This window comes from Scyliorhinus canicula, chromosome 3 (genome assembly GCF_902713615.1).
Source record: "Scyliorhinus canicula chromosome 3, sScyCan1.1, whole genome shotgun sequence".
Classification (NCBI taxonomy): Eukaryota; Metazoa; Chordata; class Chondrichthyes; order Carcharhiniformes; family Scyliorhinidae; genus Scyliorhinus; species Scyliorhinus canicula.
In genome coordinates this window covers 35,033,674-35,046,875 of record NC_052148.1, presented here as the reverse complement: position 1 = coordinate 35,046,875, position 13,202 = coordinate 35,033,674, and the positions used below count along the sequence as shown (strand labels likewise).

The 13,202-nt window shown below is 45.5% G+C and overlaps 1 protein-coding gene across 2 annotated transcripts in view; it reads right to left on the bottom strand.

The window, feature by feature from the left end:
• Window positions 1–12,718, bottom strand: part of rnf103 (ring finger protein 103) — a 75,910-nt gene extending 63,192 nt beyond the window's left edge. Inside the window, exon 1 of one of the 2 annotated variants that reach the window (XM_038793291.1) lies at window positions 12,092–12,718. In XM_038793291.1, coding sequence (XP_038649219.1) covers window positions 12,092–12,317 — 226 coding nt within the window. In that variant the 5' untranslated portion in view covers window positions 12,318–12,718. The remainder of the gene's footprint in view (window positions 1–12,091) is intronic. The other variant, XM_038793293.1, reaches the window with a different exon arrangement.
• Between the last annotated feature and the right edge of the window lie 484 nt (window positions 12,719–13,202).

Here is a 13,202-nt window from a genome sequence, read left to right as displayed (position 1 = left end):
TCCCCTCCATCAGCTCCGGCATTTCTAATACCCCAAAGATCGCCATCATTGGGTCCGGCCTGACTTCCAACCCCACAATTTTGGAAAACACTGCTTCCCGTACCCGCCTTCCCCGAACAGGCGCCGGAATGTGGCGACTAGGGGCTTTTTACAGTAACTTCATTTGAAGCCTACTTGTGACAATAAGCGATTTCCATTTTCATTTCAGTACCTCTCCAACTTCTCACAGCCCAAGAACATGTGCATGTGATTTGTTGGCCCTCGCCCGCACTCTTCAGACACCCCTTGAAAGAACCCACTCATCCTCGCCCGATATGCACACTATGCACTACCTTGAGCTGAACCAAGCCCATCCGCGCGCAAGAGGTTGCGTTCACCCTGCACGCCGTCTCACACCACAGACCCCCAGTTTATTTTCCCCAACTCCTCCTACCATTTGCACTTGATCATCACCACTTGCGCTCCCCCAACCACCCACATATATTCCCCATACCTACCCTCTCCAGTCTCAACGGTGAGCAGCAATTGTTCCAATAGAGCATACCCGAAACCTGCGAAACACCCCCCACTCCTTTCTTTCGAAGCCCCGCACCTGCATATACCCAAATTCACTCCCCCTCGGCAACTCAAACCTCTCCCGCAACTCGTCCAATCCCACAAACTGCCTTTCCAGATATCTCACTCTCTCCAGTCCAGCCTCCCGCCACTTCCCATATATCCCATCCATCTCCCCCAGCTTAAACCCATGGTTCCCGCCCAGTGGCGTTAACACTGTCCATCTCTCAAATTTAAAGAGCCTCCTCAGCTGATTCCACATCCTAACCATCAATTGTACCATCAGGCTCCCCGTATACTTCCCCGAGCCAATGGCAATGGAGCTGTCACCATGGCCCTCAAGCTGGATCCCCTACAGGACTCCTCCTCCATCATAACCCACTCTTCCCCCTCCCACCATCGCTTCACCTTCTCCATGTCCGCTGCCCAGTAATAGTGTAGCACGTTCGGGAACGCCAAACCCTCCTCTCTGCCTCTATAGCAGGGCCCTCTTTACCCTCGGCACCTTCCCCGCCTATACAAATCCCAAGATCACCGTCTCCAACTTTTGCCGGGTCTGGTAGCCAGTAGATATATCAATCTTGGAGAAAACCTCTCCCTCTAAACCACTTACAGTTACAAAGTGCCCAAACCAATACCTTTGAGCCAGTCCTGCCCTGTGTGCGACCACTCTCTTCATGGCCGGCACTGGAAGCCCCTACAAAATTTATAATGATTTGAAACCATCACCCAGAGTTTCCGGTCTCTGGATAGTCCGTAGATGCAGTATGGGTCCCTTGGAAGTTCTAATATAGGGACTGCCTATAGTGTTAACTTTCAACGTGAAATTCGGTGTCGTCGGTGAACTTACTAATCAGACCTGATACATGGATAGGAAAGGTTTGGAGGAATTTGGGCCAAATGGGTTTAGATAAAGTGGGCTTTTTGGTTGGCATGTACCAGTTTGGTCCGAAGGGCCTATTTCCATGCAGTAGATTCTATGACCTCTCGGTCTCCATGTCTGGTGATAGGTTGACCACCAATATTCATTACAAACCAACACGACTCCCACAGCTACCTCGACTACAGCTCCTCTTCTGTAAAGACTCCATCCCATTCTCCCAGGTTCGCCACCTGCCTCTTTACCTCCTCTCTCCTCACCATTCAAGGCCCCAAACATTCCTTTCAGGTGAAGCAGCGTTTCACTTCCACCTCCTTCAATTTAGTCTACTGTATTCGCTGTATTCCGGTCTCCTCAATATCAGAGAGACTAAATGCAGACTGGGTGAAAGTGATGCGGAACAAATTTATTCAGACCATCACATGACCCTGACAGTCCTGTTGCTTGCCAGTTTAACTCAGCATCTTGCTCTCATGCCCACGTGTCTGTCCTTGGCCTGCTGCAATGCTCCAGTGAAGTCCAACACAAACCGAAGGAGCAGCATCTCAGGGGACTTTGCAGCCTTCAGGATCCAACATTGAGTTCAATAACTTTAGACTGTGACCTTTCTCCTCCATCTCAACTCTTTTAAAAAACATCCCAAACATGTTTTTGTCTCAATGCAAAAACTCTTTCACCCATACCATCCATCTCTTGTTTTAACTTTGCTACATCTTTGTTGCAATCTCTCCCAGCTGCAGTATAACATCCAACACATTTTCCCTCCCTTTTTAAGTTCCAATGAAGAGTAAAAACAGACTTGAAACGTTAACTCTGTTCTCTCTCCCTACAGTTGTGGCCAGACCAATGTTTTTCCAGCATTCTCTGTTTTTGTTTCACCCATATGCTGCTGTTGGGCTGCTGCTTGGCTGACATCATAGTGATGACTGTGAATTATCGAAAATGTTAACCTTGTAATGCTAACTTAAAATTTACCAGGATACTCAGAATCGTGTATACAGCAACCCCATCTCAATAACAAACAGAGAGCTGCTACATTGTAATACTTTGGTGGTTTTCGAATCGTACATTTTATGATAGGTCAGAAACTCGAGAGTCATCAATCCCCTTTATAACGTGGTCATTTCAATACTGGGGGCGGAATGGATTAAATGGAAATAAATCAACAGTAAATGTCAAAAGAGAATGAGGGCAGTAAAACAAGGCAAGCATTTGTTTCACTTCAAAGTTTCCTCCTCCCCCCATCCCCCCATGGGATAGGGTTATTACAATAATAAAATGAATTCTGCATTACAATTACTATAATTAAGGGGTGCTTCAGTTTTAATGCATGCGCATCCCAGGAAGCCCTGCTCTAAAATTAAAATGGTACTGTCAGAGGAAGAAAATATTTTCCTATCCTGCTCTTTTCGACAGGCAAGAAAATAAATGCACTGGAGAAAGAGCTCAAGTCAGCATTATTTCAGGGGCAACACGGTGGCGCAGTGGATTAGCCCTGCTGCCTCATGGCACTGAGGTCCCAGGTTCGATCCCGGCTCTGGGTCACTGGCTGTGTGGAGTTTGCACATTCTTCCCGTGTTTGTGTGGGTTCTGCCCCCACAACCCAAAGATGTGCAGGCTAGGTGGACTGGCCATGCTAAATTACCCCTTAATTGGAAAAAAAATGAATTGGGTACTCTAAATTTAGAAAAAAGTCAGCATTATTTCTGTCCATAATCATTTGCAGTGTTACGATTTTACTGCACGTGGAAACAAATATTTTAGAAACTTAAAGTAACAGTTTAAACGCAACAAGAAACACTGGATCAGATAAATAGAGGGAAATACAATTGAGTTATTTCCATTTATAAATTATAATTCCTAAATTTAGTTTTGAGCTTGAATTTTTTTTGGTAAGCAAGGGTGGGGTGAGGGATGTGAAGAGTCAAAAGATATTGCCTAATGAATAGTTTGATCAGAAATCACCCATGGAATTGTAGTGTGTGCACACAACACCTGCTGCTTAAATTAGATGAGCTCCCCATAGTCTATACATGTCAGATAAACATGGGACAGGTGCAGTACCCATATGCTTCACTGCTAAACAGGTACATCAATAACAGAAGGGCCAACTTCAGATAACAATCTGTATGTACTTGATCTACCAGATTCCAATACATTACTCGAGCAATCAATATTTCGAACGTACCTACAATTTCTCTCACTTTACATGTTTATATTTATCTTCTAATAAAATGTAATAGGGTGGCTTCACCCACACAACCCAAAGATGTGCAGGTTAGGTGGATTGGCCACACTAAATTGACCCAAAATTGAAAAAAAAATGAATTGGGTACACAAAATTTATTTTAAAAAATAATAAAATGTAATTAGACAGGTAAGTTAATCTGCCCAGTCTAACACTGCAACTGCAAGAACAGGTTTATCCTGTTACTCTCAAATGTCTGGACATTAAAATTCTATTTTACCTTCCTGGTCTTCAATCAATCAAAATGTTTGGCCAGGTGACTTAGCAAGTCATTAAATTAGTATTTAAGTTGACAGTATGGTTTGCAACCACCTTTGAGCATTTATTCCAGAAAATATTTTATTATCTCCTCCCACAAACTTATGGACAACCATATTTTGCCTCTCCATTACACCATAATGAACTTTATAAAAAGAAAAGATGCTCACATTAGCTATTTGCACAAGGACCAGGGGCACAAATTCAATGTCTTAAGATGCGTGTTGGGGGGGAAGATGCGAGGTAGATTTTTTTTAAACCACAGTAAGCGGTAAGCAGTAATGACATGGAATTCGATGTCTATGAGGGTAGAAGAGAAAATCATTGATTACCAAAGGAAACTGGATGGGCACATGAGACAAAGAAACGTGCAGCCCTATGGGAGAGAGTGGGGGAATAGGACTGACTGTTTTGCAAAAAGCCTCATGGACTCGATGGAACAAATGGCCTCCCTCTCTGCCATAATAATATATTAGGGTCTGGTTTAGCACAGTGGGCTAAACAGCTGGCTTGTAATGCAGAACGTGCCCAGCAGCACGGGTTCGATTCCCGACCCGGCCTCCCCGAACAGGCGCTGGAATGTGGCGACTAGGGGCTTTCCCCTGTAACTTCATTGAAGACTGCTTGTGACAATAAGCGATTAATTATTATTAATATTAATATTATTAGTTTAAAATATTTTTATTCTTCTCCTTTTTCACATTTTCTCCCAAATTTACACCCACCAACAATAAACAATAATCAGTAACAAACGTAATGTCAATCCTCATATCAATAACAACGATCCCATCCTCCCACCAACCCAAACATTAGCCCGCATGTTCACATAAACAAATGACAAAAAGCAATCAGGAATCACCCATAGTTACCATTAACACCCACAGCCCCCCTCCCACCCACCCGCCCCAACTAATGTTCAATGTTATCCAGTTCTTGAAAGTGCATAATGAATAATGCCCATGAATTGTAGAACCCCCTCCACCCTTCCTTTCAGTTCAAACTTCACCTTCTCAAGAGTCAAGAATTCCAACAGGTCCCCCCGCCACATCAGGGCACAGAGTGGAGAGGCTGCTCTCCAACCTATCAGGATCCACCTTCGGGCGATCAACGAGGCGAAGGCTACAACATCTGCCTCTTCACCCGTTTCCAACCCTGGCTGGTCCAACGCCGTATGGCCTCCCGGGGACCCGGGTCCAGTTTCACGTGCACCACTTTAGAAATTACCCTAAAATCTCCTTCCAATAATCCTCTAGCTTTGGACAGGACCGAAACATATGAACTTGATTAGCGCCCCCCACCCCCCCCCCCCCCCCCCCCCGCCACAACGTTCACACACATCTTCTACTCCTTCAAAGAATCGGCTCATCCTCGCTCTCGTGAGGTGTGCTCTGTATACCACCTTCAGCTGTATCAGCCCCAACCTCGCGCACGAGGTGGAGGCATTCACTCTCCGGAGCACCTCACACCAGAACCCCTCCTCCATATCCTCTCCCAACTCTTGCTCCCACTTTGCTTTGATCCCTTCCAGTGGTGCCTTCTCTTCCAAAATAGCTCTGTAAACCACCGACACTACCCCCTTCTCCAGTCCCCCTGTCGTCAGCACCTCCTCCAGCAATGTGGAGGCCGGCTCCACACCGGGAAGCTCTGAATCTCCTTTCTGGCAAGATCTGAAACCTGCTTGTATCTAAACATTTCCCCCTGCTCCAGCCCATACTTCGCTTCCAGCTCCTTCAATCCTGTGACCTGACCCCTAAGAAACAAATCTTTTAGTGTCTTAATCCCCTTCTCCTCCCATTTCCGAAGATTTCCATCGCACTTCCCTGGCTCAAATCAGCGCTTCCCCCGAATCGGCATTTCCCTTGACCCTGCCTCCAACCCGAAGTGTTGGCGAAACTGCATCCAAATTCACAATTAAGCTATTATTACCAGACTCCTCGAGTATTTCCCCGGGGCCATCGGGAGAGGCGCTGTTCCTAGTGCTTTCAATCCTGACCCCCTGCACAAACTCTCCTCCATTCTGACCTACTAAGAATCAGCCCCTCTGACCCAGCTCCTCACCTTCTCAACATTTGCCGCCCAGTGATAATACATCAGGTTCAGAAGACCCAACCCCCCCTGCCTGCCTTTTCCTCTGTAGCAGCACCGTTCTAACTTTGGCCACCTTCCCACCCCATATGAACGAAGTAATCATTCCCTCAATCTCGCCGAAGAAAGCCTTTGACAGGAAAATAGGCAGGCATCGGAAAATAAACAGAAATCGCGGCAACATGCTCTATTTCACCGCCTGTACCTGACTCGCCAGCGACAGAGGGAGACCATCCCACCGTGCCAGATCAGCTTTCACTCTCCCCATCAAACTAAAAACGTTGTACCTGCAGAGCCCCCCCCCCCCCCCCCCCCCCCACTCCCAGGCAACCTGCACCGCCAGGTATTTAAAGTGAGTCCCTGCTCTACGGAATGGCAGCCCCCACCATCCCTGTTTGTACCCCGAGAAAGACCCAAACACCCGAAGCAGCTCCAATATTCCCCCGATCGACACACTCTGTTCCGACACGTATAACAGCAAGTCATCGGCATATAAGAATATTAATATTATTACAGTAGTCCCCCGTTATACCGCGCTCCGCAATACCGCGGTTCGCGATATACCGCGGGGGGGCTTATGGACCCCAACTGTCAGTTGTGTCAATTTCAGCGTCTGACCTCTCCCCCCGCCCCCAGTAGACTCTCAATGGGAAGCGCTAGCATAGATTTTTAAATAAATTTAAAACCCCCATCGTGGATATCCGCGGCTCGGTTGCAACGCGGGTGGCTGTCTTGGACCCCAACACCCGCGTTATAAAGGGGGACTACTGTAGTGTCCCAAGTAGGCTTACATTACACTGCAATGAAGTTACTATGAAAATCCCCTAGTCGCCACACTACGGCGCTTGTTCAGGTACACGGAGGGAATATTTCAAAGTCTGTGCAATTTCAAACTGACAACCTCAATCAAAATGTAGAATGGTTAAAAGGACTTCAACATCTAAATCACAACATTGGTTGATTCATAAAAACTTGAATGTTTTAAATAGGTCAGTACATCATTGATGAATAGATTTTCTAAACCATACTCAAAAATGGATACCATCTTTACCTCGAAACTATTGAATCACAGAATCTTTACAGCACAGGAGGCCAGAGTCTACATTGATTCTCTGAAAGAGCATCCTACCTAGTCCCGCTGCCTTGCCTGATCGCCGTAACTGTGCATGTTATTTATTTTAGGATAGCAATCTAACTCTCTTTTGAATACCTCGATCGAACCTACCTACACCAGCCTCAGGAAGTTTGTTCCAGATTTCAACCACCCACTGGGAGAAAAAAAATTCTAACATCACTTTTCCTCCTTTTGCCAATTATTTTGAATCTGTGCCCTCAGGTCCTGATGCTGACACGAGTGGGAACAGTTTCTCACTACTTATCCTGTCCATACCGCTCGAGATGTTAATACCTCTATCATGTCTCCTTTCAGCCAACCTTTCTCCAAGGAAAACAGTTCCAAACTCTCCAAGCTATCTTCATAGATACAGTATAAAAGCAAATTACAAAGAGTCATCGGACTTGAAATGTTAGTTATTTTCTCTCCCTACAGATGCTGCCAGATCTGCTGAGATTTTCCAGCATTTTCTCTTTCGGTTCATAGATACAGTTCTTTATCCCTAGAATTATTCTCGTGAATCTCTTCTGTACTCTGTCCAATGCCTTCACATACTTCAAATATGGCACCAAGAACTGGACTCAGTACTCCAATTGTCGCCTAACTAGCTTATACAAGTTCAACATGACCGTACACTTGTACTCAAGTGCCCCTATTATTAAAGCCCAAGATGTTATATGCTGATTACCTGCAATCAACATGCCTTGCCATCTTCAATAACTTGATGTACATAGAGGTGCTTCTGTTCTTCCGCCCTATTCTTCCCATATTCTTCCTGTTGAAATTAATTGCCTCATTTCTTTCCATTGAATTTAATCTGCCACTTAACTGTACATTCCACCAATACATCTCTCTTACTGAAATTCATGACTATCCTTATCTCAGTTGACAACATTTCCAATTGTCGTATCATTTGCGAATTTTGAATTCATGCCCCGAACACTGACCCCTGGGGAACTCTAATCCAAACCTTACTCCAATGTGAAAAACAACCATTTATCACTGCTTTCTGTTTCCCGTCACTCAGTCATTTCTTATTCAAGTATCTACTTTCTCTTTTATTCCTTAAGCTAGAATTTTGCTCACAGGTCTTTGTGCGGCACTCCATCAAATGCCTTTTGAAAATCCATAAACACGACTGCATTGCCCTCATCAAACTTCTGTTACCTCCTCAAAAACTCTCACAAGTTAGTTAAACATGATTTTCCCTGAAAGAATCCATGCTCGGTTTCCTTAATAATTCTGCACTTGTCTAAATGACTATCAATTTTGTCCTGAACTATAATTTCCAGAGGTTTCCCTACCACTGAAGTCAAACTGATTGGTCTGTAATTACTAGCTTTATCCTTGCCCCCCTTTTTGAACAGGAATGTAACATTCACAATTTTACAGTCCTCTGGTACCTCCCATCCAAGGAAGACTGGAAGATTATCACTGTTGCCATTGCAATTTCCATTCTCACTTCTCTCAGTACCCTTGGATGCATCTCACCCAGTCCCAGCACCTTGCCTATTCTAAGATAACCTTTCTACCACTTCCTCCTTCTAAATTGTAAATCCCTCAAGTGTAGCAGTTACCTCCTCTCTCACCCAAGCCTGGCTAGCATATTCTTCCTTTGTAAAGACAGATGCAAAGAACTAATTTAATACCTCTTCTATTTCTTCTGCCTCCACATGCAAGTCCCTTTTTAAAATCCCTATTCAGCCCCGCTCTCTCTTTTACCACCCTTTTATTATTTGTATGCTTTTAGGAGACCTTGGAACTCTCTTATGTTAGCTGTCAGTCTTTTCTCATGCTCTTTCCTTGCTTTTCTTATCAGTTTGGTCACTTCCCCTCTGGTCCTTCTATATTCAGCCCAATACTCCATTGTATCTACCTGGCATCTATCGTTTGCGCATTTCTTCCTCTTCATCTCTGGGTGGTCTGGATTTATGTCTTGCTTTTCCCCTTCAAGGAAATATACCTTCACATTGCCCCAATACCTTTTCATTGAAGGTGGTCCATTGTTCAACCATTATCTTTTCTGTCAACATTTGATTCCAACTCAAGGTTGCCATTCCCCAATTAATTATCCCTGCGCAGGATTGTTCCTTGTCCTTTTCCAACGCCAACTTAAACCATAGTCACTTTATCCCAAATGCTCTCCCACTGATATTTGATCCACTTGGGCCAACTCATTCTACAGAACCAGGTCTAATAGTGCCTGCCCTCTCGTTGGGACTGGAAACATACTGCAGAAAATATTATTGAATACATTTCAGGAACTCTTGCCCCTCATGTCCCTTTGCATTATTTCAATACCCGTCTATATTTGGGCAACAGAATTCCCCTATCCTTGCACCTCTCTAATTTCTTTGCAAATGTGCTTCTCTACATCTCTTTCATTAGTTAATAGTCTATATACCACACCAATTACTGGGAGTAATCCTGAGATTTCTTATAGATCCGTGCTTTTTATTTCCCCGTCTAACCCACTAAAATCTGCTTTCAGGACCTCATCTCTTTTCCTACCTATGTGACTAGTTATAATGTGGACCACGATCTCTGGTGGTTCACCTGCCCCCAAAAGAATGTCCCACATGTGCTATGTAAAATCCTTGACCCTGGCACCAGGACTGCAGGTAGTGCAGGAATCCCGAGGCTATCTCGCTCTCGAACTGCCTTTCCATTTTGGTGAGCGAGATGGTTCTCAAAATCACCGAATTGTTACATGCAGGAGGCCATTTGGCCCATCGTTTCTGCACCAGATCTCCAATTGAGAGGTCTCACCTTCTCCCTGTAACATTGTATGATCTTTGGAAAGACTGGACAGGCAGGCATAGAGGCGAGTTGAGGAGGATTTAGTCCTGGTAGGTGGGTTGCACCCATGCCATGCAGGTGCCAGAAAACAACCATCTCCAACATGAGAGAATCTAACCATTTCCCCATGACATTCATTGTCCTTATCATTGCTGAATTCCCCACCATCAACATTCTGTTGCTTATGGCGCTTTAAATGCATATTCGTGTATTTTTATGAATGCAATAAGGGTTACTGTCTTCACTACCCTTGCAGGCAGTGAGTTCCAGATTCCCAAAACCCTCAGTTATTGGACCATTTCGATGGAGTTCTGGTTGACCAAATCCTCCTCAACCCGCCTCTATGCCTGCCTATCCAATCTTTCCAAAGAACATTCAATGTTACAGGGAGAAGGAGAGAGAAAGGCTATGCAAACTGCTCAATTGGAGATCTGGTGCAGAAACGATGGGCCAAATGGCCTCCTTCTGCATGTAATAATTCAGTGATTTTGAGAGCCATCTCGCTCACCAAAATGGAAAAGCAGTTAGAGAACGAGATAGCCTCAGGGGATTCCTACACTACCTGCAGTCTAATTCTAAAATACCATGTCCTCTCTGCCTTTGTAGCTGCAGTGTAACCACCACTATACATGTGTGATCCATGTAATCCTCAGCCTTGCGGATGCAGCATAGTGACTGCAGCAGCCACACAGTTTCTGTAGATGTACTCATGGAGGGCACTTGCCACATTCTGTAGGATGCACATTTCACATGGCTGAACTGCACTGACATACCTTAAAGTTTATATAAGTGTTTATTACAGTATGGTATAATATAGCTCCCATCACTCACCAATTGTTTCCTCTGTGCCGAATCTGAAAAGGCCTATGCTTACCAACTAAACTGACAGGACTCCTCTGACTTCGTTTTTAGATTTTGTCTGTAAATTACCAGCATTCTCTCTGCTGTTTTGTGGCTTCAATGCCATTCAGTCAGCTTCTTCTTCTGCAACAAAGGGCCAGTTGAAGGATGGAGCCTCCATGAGCACCTTCTTCCCCTTTTCAGCAAACTCCCTCACTCATCAAACTCCAACTGAAACACAGTAATGCACCCAAAGCAACACTCCAGTGCAGACTGAAGTCTCTCGATAAGCTTTAGAGCCCTTAAATATACCAATAATATTTCATACATCAATATTCACACATTAAACCTCACTTTCTAAAGCTGTCACACAGTAAATAAAAATCTGCTGATGCACACTTTTTAAAAGATATCAGTTTTTAAAAAAATGTTAACTCATTAGCAGAACACTTCTCCAACTTGTGGGTCATATCAAGTCAAATACAACAAAGAATTCTGCACCAAAAAGACAAGTGCAAAACAGTTTTTTTTGGACCATGCTCCTTTAACAATTCATCAACAACTTATTGTCCAAACTGTTTCAATACATTTCAATAACATGAGTCACTATACAAACCCACGAAAATACTGGAAAATCTCAGCAGGTCTGGCATTGGAGAGAAAGTCAACCTTTCAGGTCTGTGACCTATCAGAACCACTGGTGAAACACCATTGACCAGAAACACCAACCCTGCTCCTCTATCCACAGACACTGCTGAATATTTCCTGCACTTTTCGGTTTAAAGTTAGGTTTGCAGCACTGGCCGGCAGGCAGTGCGTCGCTTTTAGAACATGGAGTGCAGAAGGAGGCCATTCGGCCCATCGAGTCTGCACCGATCCACTTAAGCCCACACTTCCACCCTATCCTCGTAACACAATAACCCCTCCCAACCGTTTTGTCTTTGCACTTGCAAGAAAACTGCCATAAACTGTCGAAACAAAGAAAACGCCAAGGTCTGGGATCAAAATATAGTAGGCGGCCAGTTACAAAATGTCGAAAAGGAGCGGAGACAAAAAAAAATGTCGACGAAATAACTAAACAATTCCTTGTGGGTGAATTAATGTCCTGGGAGGAGGGAAGGAGGAGAGAAAAGAGCAGCTTTGCAAAGACAAAAAAAAAACACCGCCCCACCCCTCTCGACCACCTGATTATTTCTAATAAAAAAACAGAAAAAAAACATCAGGGACAAGGGGGTGAGTGAGTTCAGGTTGCCCCATCCCTCCCTCCCTCAGGAGGTCTCCTTTTGCAAACAGCGCCGGTGATTCCCCCTACCTGATTTCTGCACCAGCTCCCGGACATCTTTCTTCTCGGGTAGGCCGGCGTAGCAGATGCCCCTGCACTCCAGGATGGTGCGGAGCTTCTTGAAGCTCAGGGCCACGGGGTCCACCAGCTGCGTGGCGAACACGCCGGTCTCGCACCAGACGATGGCCTCGAAGAAGCGAGCCAGCACGAACAGGACAAGGAAGTAGAGCAGCAGGAAGAACAGCTTGAGCCACATCTTCCCCACAGCAGCGGCGGCGTCGCCGGCCCCGGGGGTGACGAGGAGACGGGGGGGGGGGGGGGGGGATTTATTTATCTTTAAACCTCCCCTCCCTGTTTAAACCGGGCCCTCAGGCTGCAGCTGGCCCGACACAACCGACATCTCAATCGCCTCGGGCCGGCCTTACGTCTCTCTCTCTATCCCACACGAATATTCCCCGCTTGTCAGATCTCTTCGCCAGCCCGATCTGCCTGTCTCTGACCACTGTCCTTTTCTGTATTTGTTTGTCAGGTCGGTATTTGGGTCTCGCCCAGGTTTCAGGCCCAGCCCAGGATCCACCGCAGCACCATCCTCCCGGCCCCCATCCAGACGCCGCCGGCGCTCCAGCCGCAAGCGCGACGTGCGCCTGCGCACGGGAAAACTGACCTCACCCTCTGGTGTCTCATTTGCATGGCGCTTATTAATTATGCGTGGTTCATTGTGACGCGCAGCGTCTATTTCCATATCGATTCATTATGGAAACCCGCGTTTTTATTATTCATTTATGCAAATCCATTTGTGACACGTAGCGGGAATGACCCAGGCAGAAATTTCAGGCCGGCAGCAGCTCCAGGAACTCAATCCCCAACAGCACTGTGGCTGTACATCCCTCTGCAACTGGATCCTCGACTTTCTGACACACAGACCACGATCAGTAAGAATGAACAACAACACCTCCTCTACAATAGTAAGAAGTCTTACAACACCAGGTTAAAGTCCAACATGTTTGTTTCAAACACTAGCTTTAGGAGCACTGCTACTTACTTCTTACTGTGCTCACCCCAGTCCAACGCCGGCATCTCCACATCATCCTCCACAATAGTCCTCAAAACTGGGGCCCCGCAAGGCTGCTTACTTAGCCCC